We start from the raw sequence: 24,614 nt of genomic DNA, 5'->3' as shown, positions 1-24,614 counted from the left end.
AAATTGCAATCTTTAAGGTGACTGAAAGATAAGGGCCATGGTTAAATATTTAAAAAAACAATCAGTGACCCCGAACACGCCCCAATGACTTGCATGTGGTGTATATATATATACAGTAAGACGTAGACTAAAAAAATGACAAATGAACATAATCCGGGTAGCCATTACGTTTCTCAACATAATTGTGGGGGGACATTAGTATTACATAAACGTAATTTAGGAGACATTACAGTCACACACGGCTGTCTGGTGAGATGGTTTTGTTTTCTCGTGCTCATTATTGATTCACAGCAGGACTATTCACAAGTGTCAATTGACTGAAGACGATGCAGTGTTTACATCTAGATAAACACCAAACGTGAGTTAAAATCTGAGGAACCACAATATTTTATATATTTAATAGTTTCCCAAACATGGCATTATGATGATATTTCTTCGCCCATTAGACGAGAGCTTCTGAAGTTTATTGAGAGATATGATTTCCCTTCATGGATTCTATGGTAATACCAACTATTACTACTCTGACAGCTGCTGTGCCCGGGTTATTTTCAGCTGCAGGCAGCTCTCTGACACCTGTGTGCCGAGGTGAGGCTGGTATGATAGAGGGGTAGAATGACCTCGCTCACACGGGGATGCAGCTCTCTTTTTTTTCATGCCAAAAAGTCCTGATAGCTTGAGCATTTCGATTCACCTCACTCTCTGGAAGGCAGTTGAAGGAACATTTCACCATCGTTATTGGGGGATGGCATGTCAATCTCGAATGTTAGCTGTAGTTATGGGGGGGGGGGGGGGGGGGGGGGGGGCTGTCAAAATCATCCAGTACTAGCAAAGAAAATGTCCCTTTTTTTTCTGCAGTCAAATTCTGGTTTCTAACTTCCTTGCAGTGCACATTATAAACATGATGCACACACGGAATTCAACATTCGTCACATGACTACATGAACCTAAAAGAGCAGAACTGTAGCTGTGATCTGAGCATTTCTGGCACATTTGCAAACACAGTTATGCCTGTGCTGTTGAAACACCTAAAAAAGCCAACTTTCGTAGTTTGGTAGGTTCCCTCTAACCACTGAGAAATTCTGAAGTTTTTGGCTTCACTTTTAAGAACCGCAGGTTGCCGCCTGGTTTAGTAGCCATTTCTCTTAAATGTGGTCATTATATAAATATCACACATTACCTTTCAGCTTTATTTCTCTCTCCCACTAGTGAGCAAAAGAAGCCAGAGGAAGGATTTCTTGGTTGTCTGATTACAGAGACTTCTCTCCTTTCAAATTACCCGTCCTTGGAAGCGAGCTGACGAGATTAGACGCTTTAGTTTAACATGAACTCTGCTCACTGTCAGATGAAGCATTCGGCTGGTGACATTTTTTCAGGAGCCTATGAGGGCGATTGGGCACATTGGGTAATTTAATGTTGGTAGTTTCATATGTCCTTGCAGTAGAATGATAGGATTTAAGTTAATCCCATAAAAAAGGATGATAGGATTTAGGTTCGAAGTTGGTGAGGTGGTCCTTTAAGGTAGGATGACTGCACTGTAGCAAAGAAAAATACGTTTTTTTTGGGGGGGGGGGGTTTTGTCGAATAATCCTACAACTGTCATTATAACACCTTCATTAGTGTTTTAACAGCAGGATTTTGTTCCTTGCCGGCCAGAGATTGTGATAGCTCTCTGTGAGGCAGATGAATTATTCGCAGCTCATTGTGAATCATAACAGAAACAGTGGACTGGATGTTTTCCCGGCGTTACGCACTTCCCTGACTGACGTCAAGCTATAAGCCATAATTTCCTCCACTGATTAGCTTATTGTTCTCTCAGGCCGCTTTTGTTTTTTCCGCGCACATTCGCTGCTCACTTTTCCATTTGAATTGTTTTGGTTATGCTTTTCAGTAAGACCTCTCGCCTTTTGGCGGTTTCATACAAAAGCTTTGCTTTGTCTCTTTTGGCCGCGTGAGACTGAATCTCGTATCACGGCGGCTCATCCTTTTGTGCCTTTGCAGCTCGTCGAACCCACACTCAGCTGTCATTATTCTGCTTTGAACTGAATTTAAATGGCCACGTCCACGACGTCCATGAGTGAGCCACTCATCGAGTAGATACCGGCTGAGTCTTTGTCCTGGGTTTAGACAGGGCCCGTTTTACTAGACAGGGCCCGTTTTCTACAACAACATTTATGAACGATTATCTATCATCACTGTTTTACAAAACATCTCACTTTAGTCATACATAGAAGGCGGAAGCTTGCCACACATTTTCAGCAGTCATAACATGCTAAAATGCACTTGAGTGGGTCACCGACAGTGACTCATTAAGATTGAGTACTACTTAACGGGAGTTAGCATTACAAGGGGGGGGGGTAATTTTTACTTCATAGAATAAAAACACATCTTTATAAATCGTGATTGAGGATTTCAACACTTAAATACCTCGACATGTGATGGAGGTGGAATTCAGAAAAAATTGCATTAATTGTTGTAATTGTGTTATTCACGCTGGGCAGCGGCTTTTCACAAGTCTATCACCCATTAATACACACCGTGCTGGTGTCAACTTCAGGCATCAAACAGCTGATGATTAACGTTCCCAGGGAGGTGTAATTCATCTTGATTTCCTTTGAGCATTAAATACTACAGTTTGTATGCACGGAGGTGGATAGGTTAGTACATCGGTGTTAATACCTGAGGCGCAGAATGATATAATTAGAGCTTTAATTGTAACTTAACTGACTCATCAGTATGCTGTGTACTGACTCTGGCTTGTCTGATGAATGCTTTAATATTGAATAACACCATTAATGCGAGTGCCTCTCGAAACGTAAGCATACAACAGACTTAATGGGATAATATCCTAACCGGGGATTAAATGGAACTTAATGAATTGCTGTCATCATCTAAACAGCATTGTCCTTTTAAAAAAAAAAGATGAAAACAAGGCAAATAAGAGCTCTCTAAAGCTCCCGCCGCCGTGGAAGCAGAACACGCTCTTCTCCCGTCCTTCATCTTTTTCTTCCACTCCGTTAGTTATCGAGGTCCAGGGTTCCGCCTCTCAACAAGTGGCACGTCAGCGAGCGCAGTTTGGTCTGATTAAGATTCCTATCGCTCTGCAGACAGTGTCTTTGTGCAACGAGCCCCGTAGTCAGAGGTTAGGGTCCTCGCCGTAACCTCTCTGTGATGTTTAACTACCTTTGAAGTTTCCCCAACACCAACACAAAGACGAGCCCTGTGGGCCCGAGTCAGTTGGTGCTTCTGAAGAGATTAAAACGAGTGTAAGGGCGCCTATGTGTGTCAGACGAGAGAGAGAGAGAGAGAGAGAAAGAGAGAAAGAGAGAGAGAGATCATTCACCCGCTCCAGTCACAGCAGATTACAATGTTCCCGATTCACAAGCAAGTGTTGCCGACCCCGGCTGTTTTGACAGCGAGAAATATCCGAGTATCTGAGATATGTGTTTAATATCTGAACGTTGAGGCCCGAGGCGTTGTCATATTAAAATAAATTCGACCGCTGAGAGAAACCGCAGGATGCCTCGCGCTGCATTCTGGGGGCGAAGGCAAGAGTTGAAGCCGGGGTGACGATACATCACTGTACAGTCAGGACCTCAGCGAGACGAGACTGAAGCGGGAAAAACTGCGGGGTTAAAGCCACGCGTTGCTACTTCTCAAGGTCACGCAGCTGAAAAGTTTTGAAAAGTTTTGCCAAGATCGCAAAAAAAACGAGCGGCGTAGCCAGCTCGATTGGAAACCCTGAAGTCCTGTGATTCGACAAGAGACAGCCCTGCTGTGTCCTCCGTGGCTACTTACATTCTCTTTGATGTGAGCATGAGAAACAATGCCTCACATGAAAGATGGAAGTCTTCAAAGTTTTTCCTCTTTTTCTTTCTCATGCGTTTTACCCAAAGGCCTCGGGTATCCGGAAGTGTGCGCGTGAGTGATGGATGGAAAGGGAGGGAAAGATAGAAAGAAAGGCTTTTAAGAGTTGGACAGTAAGAACCGTGCAGTGCAGGTTAAAAAGGGGCTTTAACCTCAGCTGCCACACCCGGAGCAGAAGACAAGGATGTGGCTCCACAGCTCGGCCTCCTTCACCAGGACGGACAACCGTTCGGCTCTGCTCCCCTCCGTCTGTGACATTCAATGGGAAATCCGAATCTAACCTTTAGCGGCAATAAATTTGCTGTCATGAAAATTCATAAGAGTTTCGACTCGCTCTTTCAGCATGTAAGGACCGAAGACAGAGACGGATGAACAGATTTATGTTTAACAATGATTATGGAGAGAAAAAAGAGAGGTTTACCAAAGTATTCGTTTACGCTCGCACTTTCATTTCCTACGAGTTTTTCAGGGCTCCTCACCTCAAGTGAAGCTGAGCTCCCCTCTTCCTTTGCGTCTTTTGTTCGCAGCAGCTCTCAAACGCCACCCCGTCACCGTTGTGGTTCTCCACCAAAGGAGGATGACCCACAAAGACCACGAGGTTATAACTACAGCCTTTTGCACCCGAACAGTGCAAAAGAAATAAGGCGAAAGTCAGAAAAAGTGATTCGTTAGTAGCAGAAATTGGGGAGAAAAAAAAGAAGAAAAAAAAGATCTGGACAAGATGAGAGGAAAAGTATCTCTCTGGTTGTCAGGAGTTACTTTGTGAGATGGGAAGCAGATGTTTGGGTGGAGAGGCCGGCCGTTCGGGTTGACCCTTAATGCTTCACTGCAGACAGCACTCATCACGTCTCGCACTATCTACACAGCCGGGCACGTCCTCGATAAGAAACCATTTTGGCCCGAAAACACATTTTTTTTTCAAACCTTTTGTTTGACACTAAATGAGTTACGGCCGAGCTGCGTCTTGTCAGCACTCTATTAAAGAGAAACGTTTTTTTTTTTACAATAAATGAACAGAGCAAATGTAACAGCTTTTTCTTTCTTCTTTTTTTAAAATCCAGGTTGAGCTTCAGAGTCAAAGCAGAGACTCCGGCACATTGCTCAGTGCTTCACGCGATTTAAGTCACGTCTTTGGACTAATGAAGTATGACTGCAGCGAGCGAGGATTATGGATGTTAGTTTAAGAGAGTCTGGATTTCGCTTCCATGAGAACAGATTAGCGCGTTGTCTCTGTGTCTGTGTTATGTCTCGCCGAGGAGACACAGAAAGGAGATATTCTCCGAGAGCGTCCTCGGTGACACAGACGAGCCGAAAAGCCTAAACACGATTACCCGGCCCCTTCAGGATTCTACTGATTTATTGCAACTAACGCTTCATTTGTGGCGTCTTCTTTTTGGAAAAATGGCAGAACAAATTGAAACACTTCTATTTTTATCTACAAAAGAAAAGTGAATTCATTCATGTCAACAGAAACTCGTAAAAAAAGACAAAATTGCAGCAATATGCTTGTTGACAATTGTTTTGATTACTGTTTGCAGCTCATACTACTACACTAAGTAAATGGTTTTTTTTGTCATTGTTCTTCAGGCAAACAAAACAAACTAGTTCTATCTGTTCTTCACACCTTTATATGAAGTCCTAGTGAATGAAAATGATTTCTGAAAGCTGTTATACAGATCGTATCACTCACATCATGCTTATTCTAGCGCCTAGATTCACTGCAAACACACACTGCACAGCATAATGGACTATTCATACACACGAATACCACACTATTGCTCTTAGTTATATCATCTAGAAAATCTTCCACATGTACAGTGAATAATATATAGTATGATATGAGCACACATGTGTAGTCGAGTCACGTCATCGAGACCAGCGGTCTACTGTGGGATCTTTTTTTTAACGTGACGGAACCCACCTGCCTAATCCCCCGTCTGTGGTAACTGATCTGTGTTGGCCACGGGTCATGTGTGAAGGCGTTATAAATCTCCCTGCCGTGGACCGGTGTGTTTAACCCAACAGAGTGCTGCATTAGATGTCTACATTCATCAACAGGCTGGAGGTTATCATCTGTGAGCATGTGTGTGTGTGTGAGCGTGTGTGTGTGTGTGAGCATGTGTGTGTGTGCGTGTGTGTGCGTGCAGATTGGTGTTGACCCCATTTTATTACCCGCAACCCGCTGCTCTCCCACCGCCAGGATGCTTCGCAGCTGCTTTTATTGAATTATCTTTCATTTGGTCGCATCGCAGCGCGTCTTTGAAAGTGGCGCTTTCATACAAGACACTGATGACACAGCTCATTGGATTTAATGCTTAATCAGAGGCTTTTTAATGCGTTCTCTGTGATTCATGAGATTGGATGTGAGATGTATGAAAAGTCCCCCATTTGCATCCGTTTGGGTATTTCAGACTCCCTTTATCTGCGCTCATATCTTTTTTTCATTTCAGCAGAAGGGTTTTATCTAGGATTTAAATTGTGAATCATAATCACCCCTCCAAAACGCATTTTCAGTCTAAAATTGGATTTTCTGGGAAATATTGAATGTTGCTACATCGAGCTTCCATTTGTGCCCCTTTTGAGAAGGTGTTCCTTATGACGGGATAAGCCCATCTTCATTTGCATGTTTTTGATGAAATTATTGAAACCTCTAATCTTTTTACCCAGAAAATATCTTTTGATTGTAGGAATTCAATATTGTTTTCTATTATTTTGTTGGTCTAAAAATAAACGTCTCTCCCAACAGCCTTTAGAAACAAGTTCCCACAACACACTGCTGCAGTGTAATCTCTCGCGGTCTCAATGTCCTCTCCGCGTCTCTCTGCAGGTGTGATCCGTGAGAGCTACCAGAAGGGTCGTGACCAGCTCGTTCCCGTGACCTTGCTGGCCATCGCCGTCATCCTCGCCTTTGCCATGGGCGCCATCTTCTCTGGCATCATTGTCTACTGCGTCTGCGACCACCGGCGGCGAGACATCGACCTGACGGGCCGCAAGGAAAAGGACAACCACCACCTCCACTCCCGTCGGGGCTCAATGAACAGCGTGACCAAGCTGACGGGCCTGTTTGAGACACAGGCCAAAGACGGCCGCCCCGAGGCGATCCTCACCCCTCTGATGCACAACGGGAGGCTGACGCCGAACGGGAAGATGCTGATAAAAGCAGACCAGCACCACCTGGACCTCGCCGCTCTACCGACGCCTGAGTCCACCCCAATGCAGCCGCGTCGCAAGCCCAGCCGGGGCAGCCGGGAGTGGGAGAGGAACCAGAACCTCATCAACGCTTGCACCAAGGACATGCCACCAATGGGCTCGCCCGTCATCTCCATGGACCTGCCCCTGAGGGCCTCGCCGGGCCACATCCCCAGCGTGGTGGTCCTGCCTCTGCCGCAGCACCAGCACCAGCTCCAGCCTCACCTGCAGCAGCATCAGCAGTCCTACCAGCACGAGTACGTGGAGCAGCCCCACCACAGCGACCACGGCATGGGCCACGGCGTCATGGACGACCAGGGGGCCACCCTGGAGTACAAGACGGTCAAGGGCCCTTGTCACAACCTCAACATGGTGGATCCAGACGGGGTGCTGCCGCCGCGCGTGCCCCAACGAGAGGCCTCGCTCACCATCCCCCCGGCCGTCCCACAGATGGGCAAACGCCTGGAGGTCCACTCGTCAGTCTACGGGCTCCGGAAGGGATCGGCGTCCGGAGCGTCCGGATCCTCCGCCCTCAAGAGGCACAACACCAACTCATCTAACTCCTCCCATTTGGCGAGGCATCACAGCTTCAACCGCGTGGAGACGCCGCCCCCGGCGCCTCAGAGGGTGGACTCCATACAAATGACAGCACAGGGCATATCTCTGTCACGGCAGCCTGGAATGAGCTCCTACGGGTCACTGCCTCGAACGGGCATCAAATATCTCAAGCCCGACGTCCCACCCAAACCCTCCGTGGTCTCGCTCTCCACAAAAGTCAAGTCCAGTGACTCCTGCACATAGTCAGGTACTTATCCGGTCGGTCCAATGTGAACAGCAGTGAAAGTTGGGTTTTTTTCTGAACGAGAGAAAAAACAGGGAATACTGTACAACTTGCATCTCTTTTTAGTGTTTTTTTTTGTTTGTTTGTTTTTGGTGTACAGTACAGTGCGACACAATTTTTTTTTAAGAAAACACTTTCTTTTTATATAAATATGTAAATATTATACAACTGGTTGTCGTCATTTGTTTCTTGTCACGGAGCTCATGCTCTGGCTGACGTTCCCCTGTGTCGGCACACATGGGAAGGTGTGTGTGCCGCCGAAGCAGAAGACGACACTTCATCCGACGGCGCCCTGTAGCATCCAAGACGGTGGCTCTCTTGTTTGTGGTGTCTTTGGCCACCGGGACTTGACTTGATACTTTATCACGCTGGTAAAAAAAAAAAAGAAATAAAAAAAAAAAAGCACACATGCAGACAGCACTGGTGGAGGGGGTTTGGAGAGTTGTACAGTAGCTTGAGGACTGGGAAGTCTGAGTGACAAAGCACTCTGAGCTCGGACTGAAAAGGACAGACGGCTCCGCCGAGTTCTGTCAGAAACTGTGAAAAAGCCTCTCAGTGTTACAGCAATCAAGTCCTGCCTGGGTTTTAACTGAACGCCTGGGCCAGAGGAAATCTTCTACTGTACTGGTTACTGAATAACACATGACTGTTAATACTAATAGCTTGTTGTATTTATTTTTATTAAGTGCTTTTGAAAAAACAGAAAACTTTCTAGGCTCGGAGAGAGAGAGAGGGAGAACAGAGAAGAGATCTTTTAATATTAATGAATCAAGTGTAAGGGGGGGGGAAACAACGTATTTAAAGTCATTAAACTGGAGCCCGTAGAACTTTCTTGATGACTGAAGGTCCACTCGGTCTGACTGTGTGCTCAGTGGGACCTGCAGCTTGAGATATATGTGACCTCTGCGACGAGGAGGAGATATTTATTTTAAATGTGCCAGACAGGGACTTTTACCTTCGTGGACCAGAATTCCCGTGGTTTTAGACCAATCATGAACAAAAAAAAAAAAAAAAAAAAAAGACTTCCCCAAGCTCACCCTTTCACTCCTCCAATGAGCATCCCCCCCCCCCCCCCCCCCCCCCCCCCAATCAGCACTGTGGTTTATTTTTGTGTGAGTCCGTAACATTTGTCCTGATTGGCCGCTGGCTTACCGGTGCCATCAAAGCTCACTGTCGCATGATGCAAAACGTAAGAGAAGCAAATGCGGCAACAGTGCGGGACGCGTACAAAAAGCGGTGCCTCCACCTGGCTGGAGCGTCGTCACGCGGACCAGCGGGCGGAAAAAGGAAAAGTAGAAAAACTTCTGGCCTGCTTCTTTTTCCACATGTAAATTTGTGCCTTACACCCTAAAGTAGTGACAACGTTTTCTTTAATAGCTGTTGACTTTGTCTCCTCGTAGTATTTCTTATTTTTTATTTTTCTTATGTCATGATATTTCCCTGGTTTGATAAAAATGCAAATTAAAGAATGTAGGTGTTCTTGTTGTAATTCTGGTCCCTAGACATAACACACTTACAGTCGGGAGGGAGGAGAGGAAGGAGCATTTCATTTCAATTCCTTCTTTCTCTCTCTCTCTCTCTTTCACACACACACACACAAACACACACACACACACACATCTTTGTGGTTCATTTCTGATTGTGCCATTAATGCGCTTAAAGCAACCCTTTATGTTGTGCTGGCAGTGTCGATGAAGAGGTTGTGAGTGTTTTCGATTTTTTTTTTTTTTTATACGATTTAAAAGTCCTGACATGTTTTGGTTTTGTTTTTTTATTTGCTATCTGTTGGTTTGGAGCGATGGTTGATTGACTGAATAACCGAACAATTAACATTTGTTACTTGAGAAGGCCAGTGTAATGGGTGTCTTTCTGGTGCACCGCAATAATAATGCAGCACTAGCAAAACGCACAGCGTGGGATACACATAGGCACCCGGTGTACTACTAACACAGCTCTAGGCTTCCTGTGTGCATCGTGACGCTCGCTTAAACAGGCTGGTTCCTGTGAAGAAAGTTGACGTTTCAAAACAACAATTTGAAAGAAATGTACCTTATTTACCCCCCATTTTTGTAAGAGACAGGTTTGAGGAAGCTTAGTTTTTGTTTTGGCGTCACTAACTCTCCTTATCAAAGCCTCCGTGAATGGCCGAGAGTTGGACTAATCTGACTTTTTTCTTTTTTTTTTCTGCTGTCACTTCCCTTGTTACTTGAGGATTTTTATTGATCACCCTCGCCTCCCCCCAACACTAAAATCAAACGGAGCACTCCCTTAGTGTTGTATGTGTAGATAGGTAACAGTTTTCTTGATGTCAAGCAATTTTTCTGTTTCTCAATGGAGGAAAGCCAACTATGTCTCAATCCACAGCGAAACGTGAGAAGGAGCGAGTGACCCGACTGACGTGCGCAGAGACGCTTCCGTTGCCAAATGACGGGGTCAGGGGCAACAGAGTGGGACAAAGCGAGAGGAGGGTGTCCCCTTCACACGGTTGACCCATTCATTACTAAAAGCTATCATCTTTAAAGTGCAAATGACCCAAGATTATTATGGAGGGGGCGTGTTTACTCTAGAATGCCACTGCATTGTAGATTGGTTACTGGACACTACTGCGGGTGCAGTTTCTGCAACATCAAACGCTTGACGTCGGTGGAGTTTGACCATTTTTACGACTGGACTGGGGTTTTCGACTGTGACGGCTGCTGTGGACAGTGAGGTTCTTTGGTGTGTGCCTTTTTTGTCTTTCACCCTTGTTATAATACACTGCTATTAGATGCAAATCGACTCTCTTCTCAACGTTTTTGAACTTTGTAAACTTGTAAGATATTGTGACGTCACAAAGTTTTTTGACCCTACTCTCTCCACTTCCTTAACATCTGATTCACAGCTTAATGTATGTTGTAAAGAAAAAAAAACTCTTTAATTTAATGCAAAATGTAATAAAAATAAAAAAAGGAAATAAAATTCTTGTCATGAAGACTGTGATATGTCCTTGACTTTCTTTCCGTTTGTTTCTCTGCCTCAGGTGGTTGTCTTTATACTAGGAACATCTTTAATTGTTGAATTTGTGCAACACTGTTTGGGGAAAACCAAGCCAGAGTTTTACACAGGATTTGAAGGTTCTTTCAATTGAGTATCCATTTTAAGGGAAATATTGTACTTTATGTTTTACCTCAAGTACACTTTTCTTCTTTGTTTATAAAACCTTTGCCAACCCCTTGAGATCCAAGAAACTTTTCTTCAGAATGGGATTCTTCTTCTGATATAAAGCACGTCTAAGTGGATGGAAGTACTTTAAACTGAAGAGAAAATTATTTCTTTAACTTCATATCTAAAACAAGACTATGAGCTGAGGGAAGAGGCCTCAAGTGTACGATTCGTCCAGTCAGTTAATTGGAGCAAACAGTTTGACGGAGATTGGGAGCAGCTTTCTGTTGGCAGGCTGGTACTGGAGGCACTCTAAATCACCTTTTAAATTACTAATACTTGTCCACAGAGGCATTAGGAGAACTGTAGTGAGCATTCCAAGTAATCCATTTAACCCCATACGGGAAATCAATAAACTATTCTGAAGACAAATGCAAGAGAAAGGAAGGATGCTAAGAAAAGAGGGGCTAGTAGTTTATTTTCTTTAGTTACATTTTAAAGTTAACAAGCAACAGTTTACCAACAAGTTTGATAATATGTATAATATTTCCCATCGTATTTTGGATTATTGCAGAAAATAAACACAAGTTTATGATACTTGTACATTTTGTTCAGCAAGATGATCTTCACAAAAGAAAATGGCTTCTATGATTTGCGACATTTGTAGTGTAATTTAGCCACTTGTGAGCAACCGCCTTTTTAAAACACTTAAATTATTTCCAATTCGTGAGCTTGTGTTGACCACAGACCTAATTTCAGGCCTCCAATCAAAAAGCAATTCAAATAAAACATTGACTTTGAGATTAGGGAACCCGGAAGTGCAGAAACGCTGACTCATTTCCTGGTTTTAGGACTCATTCCTGCAGCACTCTAAGCCAACAGTCACCTCAATTTCACCTGAAGCTTTGTCCTCAATGAGCTTATGACAAAAAACAACAAAGCTATAGGGGGAAGTAAACTACCTGGTTAAATATAAAAAGCGTTATATTAACCGTGTCAAAGCATCCTTGTCTGCCTCACATACGCTATGACTGGACGTCTCTGGTTTAATGAAGATCTTGAAAAGGCCATCATCAAAGCACAGAGCATCAGCGCTGACTAACACTGACCAGAACAGCTCCGATATCAAATCAAAGTCTTCAGTTTCACATGTTAGCACATCCTTGGTATCACTTTGTCAAGGAAATGTGGCTTTGACGGGTAGGTTGACAACTCAAGCCTTTGATCATTGAGGTGAGTCATACGTTTGCAAGTGCTGGTACAAGTCAGACCGCGCACGGAGATCAGATAACCAGGATGTGGTGCAGCTAATGAGGCCTGTCGCTGCCCTCACAATGACGCATTGTGCCGCTTCCATTCAGGCACCCGTGTGTTGTTGTACGACTCAGAGATCAAGATTCAGATATTCACCACTAAATCTTTCCCAACATGACGAGAGCACAATGCTATCCAGCGGTGACTAGCGTGAGCTGCTTTTTTTATCACAGAGTCAGTCAGAGTGCGGCTCAAAAGTCAATGTTTGAGAGGTCAAAACAGGTGAATCCTACTTCTTTGTGTGTGTGTGTGGGTGTGTGTGTGTGTGTGTGTGTGTGTGTGTGTGTGTGTGTGTGTGTGTTGGGGGGGTGATAGATTCAGAGATAGAGACAACGTGGAGACAACAGTCAGGGCAGATGTCAGGCTTAAAACACATGCAAGTTATCCAGAGCATGAAACTTGATCCGCATCAATGCTAATGCAATATTAAAGCTCGATCCTAATGTACCTGAGTGGTTTCATTATTTCAGCACACTTTAGTTAGAGACTAGATATCGTGTTCCTCACAAGTCTTGATATTGGTATCCATGTAATAGTATATTGTTAGTATACAGTGTTAAAGATACTTATACTTTCTCTTAATGTTGTGAATCTTTGCTGAAAGTACGAAACAAACTTGGTGTACAGAACAGAACGAGTATTATATAATATGAAATCAATCACGTTGTTCTCATTATGTCTGCTACTGTTATTAGTTTCCAGTCATCATGGGAAACGTAAATTAAGTTTGTGTTGCTTTAGCCTGCGCCGTTAAGGTGGAGAGTTTCACATTATATATCAAGATTGTTTTAGTTCACGTTAATAATCCTTTCAGTGCAGTCCAGTTGCACACCATAAGCTAGTACATTGTTTTGCATCATTCAAATGTACGCTCATTAGTTTATTAGGTGTTTTCACGTAAGAGGTGTTTATATTTTGTCCATCCCATTTATATCAATGAGGGGAGACTATATATATATATAAGAAACCCATCTCAGTACAATTTGCCAGCACAAACTACAGCGTCTAACGGGACCATGAAAGAGAAATTGACACGTCTCAACAGAAACTGGACCTTATAACCTTTACGAAAGCTGGATTTCATTGCAGGGCTGTTGGACTCCATTAGTCCCAGCAGTATATCTATTTGGCAAGCGAGTGTACATAATGCGTGCAGTGTCTCAGTCAGAGAAGCAACTAAGAGTGCCAGAGAGAGAAACCTGTCTATGAAGGATTACTTGATGTCAACTGTCCAAAGGGGACAGCTGCAGTGTTGCTGCGCTTTTGTGGCCTCATACACTAATACCTTAATGCGTCTAGTAATCTAGAAGTGAGTTTCTCTTTGATTAGCAGTTGCTGTAGGAACACCGTATGCTGCAAATCCCTCCGGTGTAAATCGGTAGCAGTCACTCTGGCTCATGACCCGACATTATGACCCGTCGATCCAAGAGCTCGATGGCTCGTTTCCCTGCCAGCGACAGCTACAGAGGGCAGCCTGCCAGACACTCAAACAATCCCGGCAACCAGCCACCCAGCCAGCAGATCAGCTAACCAGCTAACCAGTCAGCCAGGCATTAAGCCCTCCAGCCAGCCTTTGAGCAAACCAGGTAGTCACTCATGCAACCCCCGCCCTCCACCAGTCCAGCAACACTCTAATCCAGCCTGGCCGTGGCCCGGCAGTGCTCATTTCAAGAGCCCCGCAATCTGTGGTCACAACAAGCTTAGCCATGCGCTAATCCCCGCAGTCCCATCCAGCAATCATTATCCCCGCACTGATACTGATACCACTGCTGCTCTTAATGGCACAGCATCCTTTTCTGCCAAAAAATGTCTGCCGTGCAGCTACAGCGACACAGACGCGAGAGAGAGAGACACAAAGGCACAAAAGGTAACCACATTATAAACCCTGTATCGATTCAAATAAAGTCAAAATACAGGGAGACACACACATGTGAGCACAGACACATTAACACACTAAGTAATGTGTCCCATGGGAATGATTATGGCTCTCTATGAGTCATTAATGGAGGTCAATAGGCCCCCTAACGGCCGTTCTCCATGTTGGTTGGTTTGTCGTTAATGTGTCATGGGAAAAGTACATGTGAGCTTCACATTTTGTCAATCACTTTTACACGCTATTTGAGTTCAAATTATTTTGTGACACAGAAAAAATAATTCAACTAATAATTCAACATAAACAAATCTATACAACAATCTTTATATAATAATGAATGAATAATCATGAATTAAAATGTGTGTTTATCTGCTCTGACGTAAGCTGCAACCATTAGCATGTTTGGCTAACTACCTGTAGTAGCATTACTTCCAAGGCTAAGGAGCATGCTGACTAACTACATTAGCTAAAAAAAGAGCCTTGTGCGTGAAGAGGACACCCACTCCTGAATCCTAAATGTTATCAGAGGTGAGGGTAGGCTAACATTAGCAGCTCTATCTTGCTCTTTCCTGGATTTGGGGGGGTTTACAAAGCGACCTCAGACATTATTACCCGAGATAGCGTGACATTTGGCATACACATTGGTTAGTCTTTTTATCCTAAAAGACACTACTGAAGCTCAGCAGCCTAACAACAATGCCTCTTTACAAATTCGAAGGCTTTGTTTTCAACCAATTCATGGAACGATAGCTCAATCAGCTAGCTAGCTACATGATCAAATCTGCCAGCGACTGTTGTATTTGAGCCGGCAAAATTGATTGTGTCAGGCTGGAAATGAAAAGCCTGTTTTTAATCTTCCTCAGTCTGAAATCTGGAACTCTGTGTTTGATAAATGACTAAGAATCTGCATTGGTAAATCTGTCGCTGTTGTCACTGTAAACTACATTTGTGCAGAGCTGGAATAGAACGCTTGACAAACTTAGCAACAGTAACTAAGACGGGCAAGGCTTTGTTACGGGTCAAAAGGGGAACTTCATATTTCAGTATTTCTAAAATCCTGACTCCAGGGGAGATGCATATATAGCTTATTGTTGCTCTAAACCCGCCCCGACAGACTGCTCACCATAATGAACTAGAATATAAAAAGGAAATAATGGATTGAATTTGGCCAGCGTCATTGTATCTGCACTTTTGTTAAGTATTATAATGGTATAATATCCCAGATCTTTGTTTCATCTTGCTGTTAAATACTGAATATAATACTTTTTTTTCAAAAAGATGTCACTGTGTTGCTGAGGATCTTTGTGGTTTAACAGCCAGCTACAATTACTCACACCGCACCTTATGTCTTGTGCACTCAACAATATCTGCTGCACTTCATATTAAGCTGATTAGGTCTTGCAGTAATCTGGACGTTGGCCAAACTTCAGTGCAGAGCAGACATTATTGCCCTGACAAATACATAAAAGCACACTGGAGACATGTTATCCTGGTAGGAAGCACATTAACACGTCCCGAGCACTTAAACTGCACTAAATGTACCCTTAAGGCATTTAGGTGGCCTTGTTGTGAAGTGGAGAGACCTGTAAGGGAGTAAACAATGAAATGGGCCTCCATACTGCTGATGCTGCTATTGAGTCATAAAGCCTGGCAGCCACAGAGAGAAAAGACAAATGTAAAATGCAAAGAGATTAAAATGGAGAGAGGGACTTTAATCACTGAGTAAAACCGTGCAGATTAAACAAACTACAGTGAAGTCAGTGTGTTCACACGATTACGTAAGTGTACTTCATGCATCTTTCTGGGAATTTGAATGCCCACATTTATGCAAAATTCAAAATGTGTGTCACTTCTAATATTCCATTAGCAAGAAACCTGCCTTTGTTCCACGAACTCAGACTACGAATCCATTAAAATGTCTTTGAATGGTTATGATATGACTGAGGCTCACTGACGGGATGCGTAAGCGCACTGAACACCGTTGTGGTGATTCTACCGGAACGACCTATTCTTGTATGATTTCCAGCGCACGAAAGCAGGCATCGTTCGGCTCAAACTCCTCAGAAGAACTCCAGCAGAAGATTCTCGGCAAGGATTCACAGGAAGGAGGGCGAGAGCAACGAGCTTGCATACTTTGAAAAAAAAAAGAAAAAAAGAAGCCTTGGGGCTGTGAAGAGGCAGCGAGAGGAGAATACCTCCGAGACTTCTGATGGCAGAGCGAGCAGGAAGAAGAGCCAAGACTCGTTCTGCCGTTATAAGCCCCGCGCCGCATACATAGACCAACGAGCAGGGGAGAAATTGGCAGTGGGAATAAGGGCAAGACGGTGTAAATTTGGAGCACAAAAGGCTTAAGGGGGCACTGTGCATGGATCCCTGTGCCCCCCCACACACATACAGCACAGTGTGCACGGGGGCTTAAGAGGTGGCTGAGGAGAATGACTGGCGAGGGGATCAAAACAAAGCCCATGGGGTGATATTGGAGGGGAGCTCGGGGGACTTGGGATGGAAGTTTTGCTTCTCATCTGCCGGTCCCATGCACATTTGGACGTGCACACACTCACACACGTGTCTTCAAAATGTCTCAGAGCATAATGACCATAAGAGAAGGAGAGATAACCCCAAAAAATAATAATGTTAGAGAAAAGTTACACACACACACACACACACACACACACACACACACACACAGCATAAGGCTCTGACTGGCTGTTATTGCCAGGAGTGCCAGTATAATCCTGTGAAACATGTTTGTGTGGAGAAACTTAGTTTCAGTGGCCAGGAGAAAACATCCTCCGAAAAAGTTGAGAGGAGATGCCAATCAACTTTACACCACAATAATCTGTGACCTGGTTTCTCAACGCTGTCAACCTCTTTGAGGGGTGAGAATCGCAGCACAGCTACATCTAATTACCTTGGTTTCAGGGCATTGCAACGATTTCTGCAAACACGCCTGCTATTTTCAAAGTCCCAGTGCAGAGCTACGACTGGCCCGATCAGAACACCGTATGGGTGTGTGTATATACATTATATATATATATAATGTGGAGCAAATAGTGTAAGTTGTATTTCCAACAGCATTAGAGGGTGCGGCGAGTAGCAGGAATATGTGGTGACAACGTACAGAGAATGAAAAAAGTCAGAATTTATGGGAGTGCAGCTGCCATTAATGGTGACATCCTGTGAAGAGCCCGGAGTCACAACCGTTGGTGACAAAGATATAAATGGGAAATGTCATCTGATTTATGAGTTGCGCATATGTTGTTCATTTTGCACAGGACAGACTAATCAGTGCGTTTGGGTGTAAACAATTCCCTCACTGGGCCATAAACCTGAGCAGCCACCCTGTTTTATGTTGCTGTGGGAATGATAGTTATTAAACTATCATAATCAGAGAACTATTTAGAGATTTTCTTTTTCTAAAAGAACAACAATATTTCTTTCATAAACTTATTTCAAATTGCCACCATAAAGTCTTTGTTTGTCACAGACACAACAGATAGGGCTGTTGGCTTATTCTAACCGGAGAAACATCATTTTCATCAAAGAAAAGTTCCAAGCATGCATGACACTCCCATGTAACTGCAGCTTACATTTAAATTGATGTAAAGATCCACTCACATTTTTAGTAGAACTTTTGCGATCTTTGAGCCAGAACTTGCTTCAGTGTCCCTGCAGTGTTTAAAAACGTGAGAGGAGGAGGAGGAGGAGGTCAAAAGAGTAGTGTGTTGAAAGTCTCACCTCCCTCGCGTCCTCTCAGGCCACAGTGACAGGGGACGGGAGTGAAGACATGCATGTGTGAAAGCTGCCACATAGTTGTTAATTCGCTGACAGGGCTTCATCCATCTACTCTGAATACGGGAATCTACTCTGTCATCTTGTCTTTGCTCTTTCACCCCGTGGAAATGTACTCTAACTTCGTACTTCCCTTAACAATAGAGCTGCTTCTTAATGCTTCGGCTGGGTATATTTTAGTCCCGTCATTTCTGTTTATTTTATATAATCTTTCATTGTATATTCACTTAGTACAGCCCTCGCCCTGCTGTGGCCCTCGCTGTTGTGTGAGTGTCTTTTTAAAAAAAAAATGTTAAGCCTTCAGATTAACGCGGCGACATGGAAAATGAATGAGCATGTCGTCAGCAAAGGAGATCCATGGAGATTCATGAAGTGCCGGACATTCAGGAGAGGAGACGGTAACGAATGGATGAAATGGAAATAAAAGATTTATTTTCTTTCTAAAAAGGGGGCCTGCTCACAATAATTGATTGACAAAGTGTTTTCTGCATAATATTCATTATCTTTAATGTAATATATTTCAAATGGATAATACATTCTCCCAACAAAGGTTCAAACAGTCATATGCTGTGAAAATGATTGTATAAATGCACCTGATTTGAGACTTTGTGTCGAAGTGCGACAGGAAAGCGTCTCCAGCCATGTCAGCGGCTCTGAGAGGCAAAGTGGTGCTTTTGAGCTAACTTTGCTAACTAATAAACTAATAAACTAATAAACACATTCTGCATTCATATGCAGAATCTGTGGTCAACGAGACAGAAGATTTTGGTATCGGAAGCGTTCCAGTTTGTAGTAGTACTGAGCAATCATTGGAGCAGGCTCTGGTTGAATGTAGGTAAACAGTCTGTGTGGAGCGCAAAAGAGGCAGAATGATTTAGATTTAACTTTTTATTGGTTAAAAATGAGCTTTTAAATTGGCTACTTACTCGTCTCTGAACTCCAACTCCATGTCTCGCATCTCAAGTTGCTAATCGAAGAGTAAAAACTTTCCGAGCAGGGCACGAAAATGGAAGTGACCCAGATGCTGACTATACACCGGAATCTCAGAAATATCGCTCCTCACCTCCAGAGGCTTATCCGTTGTCCGACCAATAGCCGATGGGTTCTGAAATTGCATGCTAACATGCTGACAATGCCGACGCTAACATGCTGATGTTTAGCAGGTATAGTGTTCCCCATCTTCATCGTCTTAGTGCAAAAACTAAAAACTAAAAACAAAGTGAAGATGAGGCTTATGGGAATGCTAGTTTCTCAGGTATTTAATCAAAAACCAAAATATTGGATAAATTAAAACTTTGACCTGACAATTGCACAAGATAAAAAGTTAGAGGATGACCAAAGATATTATAAATCATCCTGCGGGTAACACGGATTGAAGTTTCATTGCATTTCATTTCCCTAGAAACCACGAAGTACAAGTGCCTTCAGAGGCACTTAAAGAAAAAGAGACACCACCAAACTCATTAGTTTGGTCCTCTAGGGACAAGGTCGGTATATCAATTTGTGCCAGAGATAGTAGAGGTATTTCTGGAAGTGGTTGGCGGACAGACTGGCATTGCCCTCGCTAGTACCATCCTGCATCTCTAAAAACATTTTTTTCTTTCTGTTTTCTGGTGTAGAATACCAACTGAATTTTCTAAAAACTGCCAATTTCAGAAAGATACAGACATAGATGCATCTATGCTGGATTGAATTCTACTTGTGATAATGAAAAATGGACCCACATTTGTGAATGAAAACATGTTCCCATTTAAGATAGCAGCCTTCATCCATCCTTAACCACGCAGACAGGGCGCCCGATGGCTGCTGATAACTGTCGCCATCTGGGATTGTTTGGGCTTGTCGGACACAAAATGCAAAGAGAAAGGTGTTGCCCCGGTGATTGTGATCTCGCTTCTCTTTCAGCAGCCATATGCTGATAACAAGAACATCTAACAGAGATCACATGGGGGATTTGTGAGCATGTTTCACCCTGCACCATGCTGGCCCCGACGCCGGCGGAGTGGAGTCAGATCACCGAGTTAAGAGGAAGTAGCTTAAACTATTCCATCATGTCACAAATCACCGTATCATTTCAGACAGCCTTGACACCCAGAGATGGCTAGATACTGTAGAAAGTTTATCGAAATCTCTACAGCACAGGCAGGTGGAGGTGCATTTTAAACACTTTGCACATCATCTAGTTTGCTTGTAATGTCGCTGAAGGTACGATGTCAGACTGGGTGCAAAGCAATACATCCTTACAATCGCATTATAATTAGGTAGTTCTGATAGAATGGACCCAGAAGGTTGACATCTTTTTCTCGATCACATTAGCGCAAACGTGTCCTCGGTGTCTGAATGGAATTAGAGCTAATGCAAGAGAGTTCACCAGATTTGTGTGTTTAAAAACAGCAGCAGGAGCGAGAAGAAAGTCAATTGCAGAACGTGGGAAGAACGGTTGCTTGTGTAACATCTTTGGCTCTGACACAGTCGGGCAGAGTCGGCCTCGGACTGACGGGCCGAGGTCGAGCTGATGCACGCCCACAAGACTGCAGGAGGGGAGAGGTCACTGGATGTAATTTTGCACTGGGAATCTCGAGGTGAGCGTCTGCAAAGGACGGGTGAACTCAAGCAGATAGATGTGATATGAGTGCAGGTAATGCACAAAGGTGTCGTGGGTGTAGAGGAACAGATATAGAAGGGCAAAACAATGCTGGGATGCAAATATGATGCAGATCACCCGGGCTCAGTGTGCTGCCATTACCAGCAAGTACTGCGCGCACATAAAAAGAGTTTTCACTGCTCAGATTTACTGCTCGTATGAGTTGAATACGAGATGATTGTCTCTGCATTCCAAATTGTTGATGCCTTAAAAGATGACAAACTCATCATTTCATATCCTTTTTAAGTGCAATGTGCATATGGGACACTTTTAGTCCGCGTCAGTCAACAGTTTTCATGAACCACAGGCCTGTGTAAGCACTTCCCTTTCTGCCAGATGAGCCTCCTTCCATATCTTCACACATTACAGAGCCTCTCCGTGGTGTCGGCCCAGCACTGGTTGTGTGTGTGCAGGCGTAGCTGTGTGTAGTGGCGACTGTCGTCCTAAACTGCAGTTTTGATATGAGGGAAGAAAAATAAAAAAGAGGATATCTTACTGAGCCACAGATGTGGCCACTGAAAGCATTTTTTTTTTTTTGTTCCCCAGAGGAATAGTTTTTTTTAAAAATCCTGCAGATGTACTGCAGCACTGATGAATGTGAGAAGGAGCTGGCTAAGCAGTAGATAGCAGGTGTGGAGAGGGTATAGAGAGACCCATTTAACAACGAATTACTGAGCTACCCGTTATATGATACACATTTAAAATGACTTTATTTTTATCACACTTTCCCTGAAAAGATGCAGCCGTAAGTGCTTCAGATAAAAGGTTTAGTTGGTGACTAAAAGGGACACCAGAACCACAATTATCCCCCATTTACAACGGGCTAAATGGATCTATTATAATAGTGAAGTTACTCCAAGAAAGGACATTGCTGTTTTTGTCTGTAATTAGCAGAACAGACGAACAAAGAACAGATTTAGGATCTGCGCCAACTGTAGGTGTTTTTAGAAACTATATCCCAAACTCGGATCGATAGAGATAAGGTTGAAAATTAGCAAATTTCCTTTTACGGTTTTACTGGATGTAAAGCGGGGAGTTTTCATTAAGTCTCATACTGTCATGAAGTTCTTATTTTTTGACAAGAAAGGTTCATGACAGTTCACTGCATTTATGAATAGCACATTTCCCGTAACAATATACATTATTATATATTATGGTTAGGTAGTTACTCCAGCTACAGAAGCATTAAAGTAGCACCCCAACTATCACGCAACTTTGCCATCTCACAGTCGCTGCTGATTGGTTGCGCGTGTGCACGCGTGTGCGTGTGTGTGTGTGGTGTCACCGTGTCTGAGCTGGCTCAGAGTCCTCTGCTCTCATGTCAGCTGGGATGAAGAGCTGTGTACAATCCATCAACTCACAGCTGCGACTTACCACTGGTTGGTCAAGGTCACACACTCTCTCTCTCTCTCACTCACTCTCTCACACACACACACACACACACACACACACACACACACACACACACACACACACACACACACACACACACACAGAGAGAGACTGTCCTTGAATATACATCCTAATGACACATACAGCATGTCTGTGAGATAACTACACATCTCTGAATCCTGACATGGCAAAACAAAACGTACGTGTCGAATCTAACCCCCTTCATTAAGTTACAGAGAAACTAAATCATGCAAATTTGAGTTGACGAAAAAAACACCACTGGGATGTCCCGTTGGCGAGTTGACATGCACCGGTATCGTTAAAGGTCACGGGTTCAAATGTGGTTAATGATTCATCCCATTCCCCGCTTCCCGTGTTTGCTCTCATTCGCCGCCATATGTTGTCTAACAAAGCATAACAATAGCTGTGGAAAAGTAGCTGAACTCGTCCTACTTTGAAGCAAACAGCTGCACACTCTTCTGTTGGGTTGGGAGCGTACGCTCATCCTTTCTCTGGAGTCGTCGAGGCCACTAAAGATCAAGCGAATCTCAAGTCAAGTCGGCTAACATCCAATCAGAGCCGATATCCCCATCGCATGAAAACAGAGAAACGGCTGAACAAATTGATTGCTCGTTGTAATGTCCGTCCAATTAATTTACCTTTTTCGCAGCTGAGGCTTTGCGGAGAGGTCGACTAATTGCTGCTGCTGCCTCCATCAGAGCCATCACAGCGCTCCGCAGTGAGAGGAGCCAAACGCGTAGCCAGAGGGGGACCGGCCATCTGGAGAGACTTTTTTTTTGACCGGCTGGTCAAATAGTGGGGCAGCGGTGTATTCGCTGGTATGAAATAAACCCCTGAAGTCCCACGCTGCTGCTCGACGGTTCTGCTCTAGACTTCCTCTCAAGAGACCAGCTTCATATTTTCCAGCACAAATGCAGCCCCCTTTTTAAAGATTTATATGTGAAATTGTCAACAACACAGCTTCAAAAGCAGATTTAGTTACATTTTTTTAACAAAAGAAAAGAAATGATGAAACAGCACTACATGAATTGCAAATGGTCCGCTGTAAGTGTACAACTGATATAATTGGGTTTGATGCTTCTAAGCTGTTATAATTGTCGAGCTGAGTTCGAATCTAACACTAAAATAGTTCTCACTTATGATATCTCCTTTCCTCTGTGAACACCTGGATTGTGTGAGCAGTTTACATGTATGCCACTTTGAGATTCTAACACGTGATAATGCATTGGACTAAAAATACAATGTTTCCATCACACTGCGCGCAGGTTCACAGTTGGCCCCTCCCATGCTGACGTTGTGTGGCCCCTGGTGGAGCACAAACATACACACAAACGCACTGCTGTAGTTGGCGCTCCATATTTAATTCAGACCACACAACTCTTGTGTTGATAGTAATTACACGGATTACCTGGGGCCATGATCACATGATGTGTGACGAGGAGAAGGTGAAGCGCGGGCCATCTGGTTCTGCCTGGGTGGGGCTGAGCCAACACACACACACACATATTATATGTATACACGCCAGCAGGAAACACACACACAGTCAAAAAAGGAATGCATAGCTAGACGAAAGGCAGAAACAGCATTATCCTGATTTAACCCGGATTTGAGCCTTAATTAACCCGTAAATTAACCTGTAAATACACTTTAAACAACACAAACAGTATGCCAATGAATGATGCCAAGTTTTGAGTTGATTCTATTAAATATTGGCTGCTGTTCATTCAGGGTTATGCAGTAAAATCTCAAATCCAGTGACTAATTACGTCCTGATTTCAACTATTTACACTGTAAAATCTACGAGGAAAGTGTGTTACTTTATCTATTATAACATAAATGATTCTTTAGACACTGCATCCAAGAGTTGCCCTTATCGTAGAGTGGGAGAAGTGGCATGAATACAATTTGTAGAGAAAAACCAAACACATTTGTAAATTCTTGAGAAACACCTGCGCAAATAACTAAGGTGCAAGGCTAAAATGATTCCTGTTTGCCCTCTAAAATCCAAACTGTTGAATCTTTATACATAATAATATATTCAGTGGCATATCAACATCCATGGACAGAGATACCAGACTTATTCACGGCCTGAATCTGTCCTTCAATCTTTCTTTTTCTTGCCCTTCAACAGCGTCTACGTCCATTGTCTCTTCCTCCCTCCTCACCCTCCCCCACCACTGTTGCATTGTCTCACATCTTCTCTCTGCATCCTGCTATCAGATCCCTTCATCGCTCTCCTCTTCCTCCTCCTCTTCTTCTTCTTCCTCCTCCTCCTCCTCCTCCTGCCTATCAGCTCGGCCACCGACCTGTCACTTAAACCTCGGAGCTATGGGACACAGCTGCCGGATATCTGTAACCTCTATGCATACATACACACAGACGCAAGCACACACACACACACACACACACACACACACACACACACACACACACACGTGTGATTGTCCCCCGCTGCCCCTCTGGACTGTGATCAGTGGGGTCTCAGCTGGCCTGGCCATCTCTTCTCCGAGGGCTGCAGAGATCAGTGAGTCCTTCTGGGTAAT

General features: G+C 43.8%; 1 protein-coding gene across 1 annotated transcript in view; it reads left to right on the top strand.

The window, feature by feature from the left end:
• The window catches only part of sema6a (sema domain, transmembrane domain (TM), and cytoplasmic domain, (semaphorin) 6A), a gene marked incomplete at both ends in the record, with an annotated part of 55,224 nt that extends 47,370 nt beyond the window's left edge, over positions 1–7,854 (top strand). The window contains one exon of the mRNA XM_079161828.1: positions 6,692–7,854. Within this exon, the coding sequence (XP_079017954.1) occupies positions 6,692–7,854 (1,163 nt within the window). The remainder of the gene's footprint in view (positions 1–6,691) is intronic.
• Between the last annotated feature and the right edge of the window lie 16,760 nt (positions 7,855–24,614).

Source organism: Pholis gunnellus, assembly GCF_910591455.1.
Source record: "Pholis gunnellus genome assembly, chromosome: 6".
Taxonomy (NCBI): domain Eukaryota; kingdom Metazoa; phylum Chordata; class Actinopteri; order Perciformes; family Pholidae; genus Pholis; species Pholis gunnellus.
This window is presented reverse-complemented; position numbering and strand designations above follow the sequence as displayed.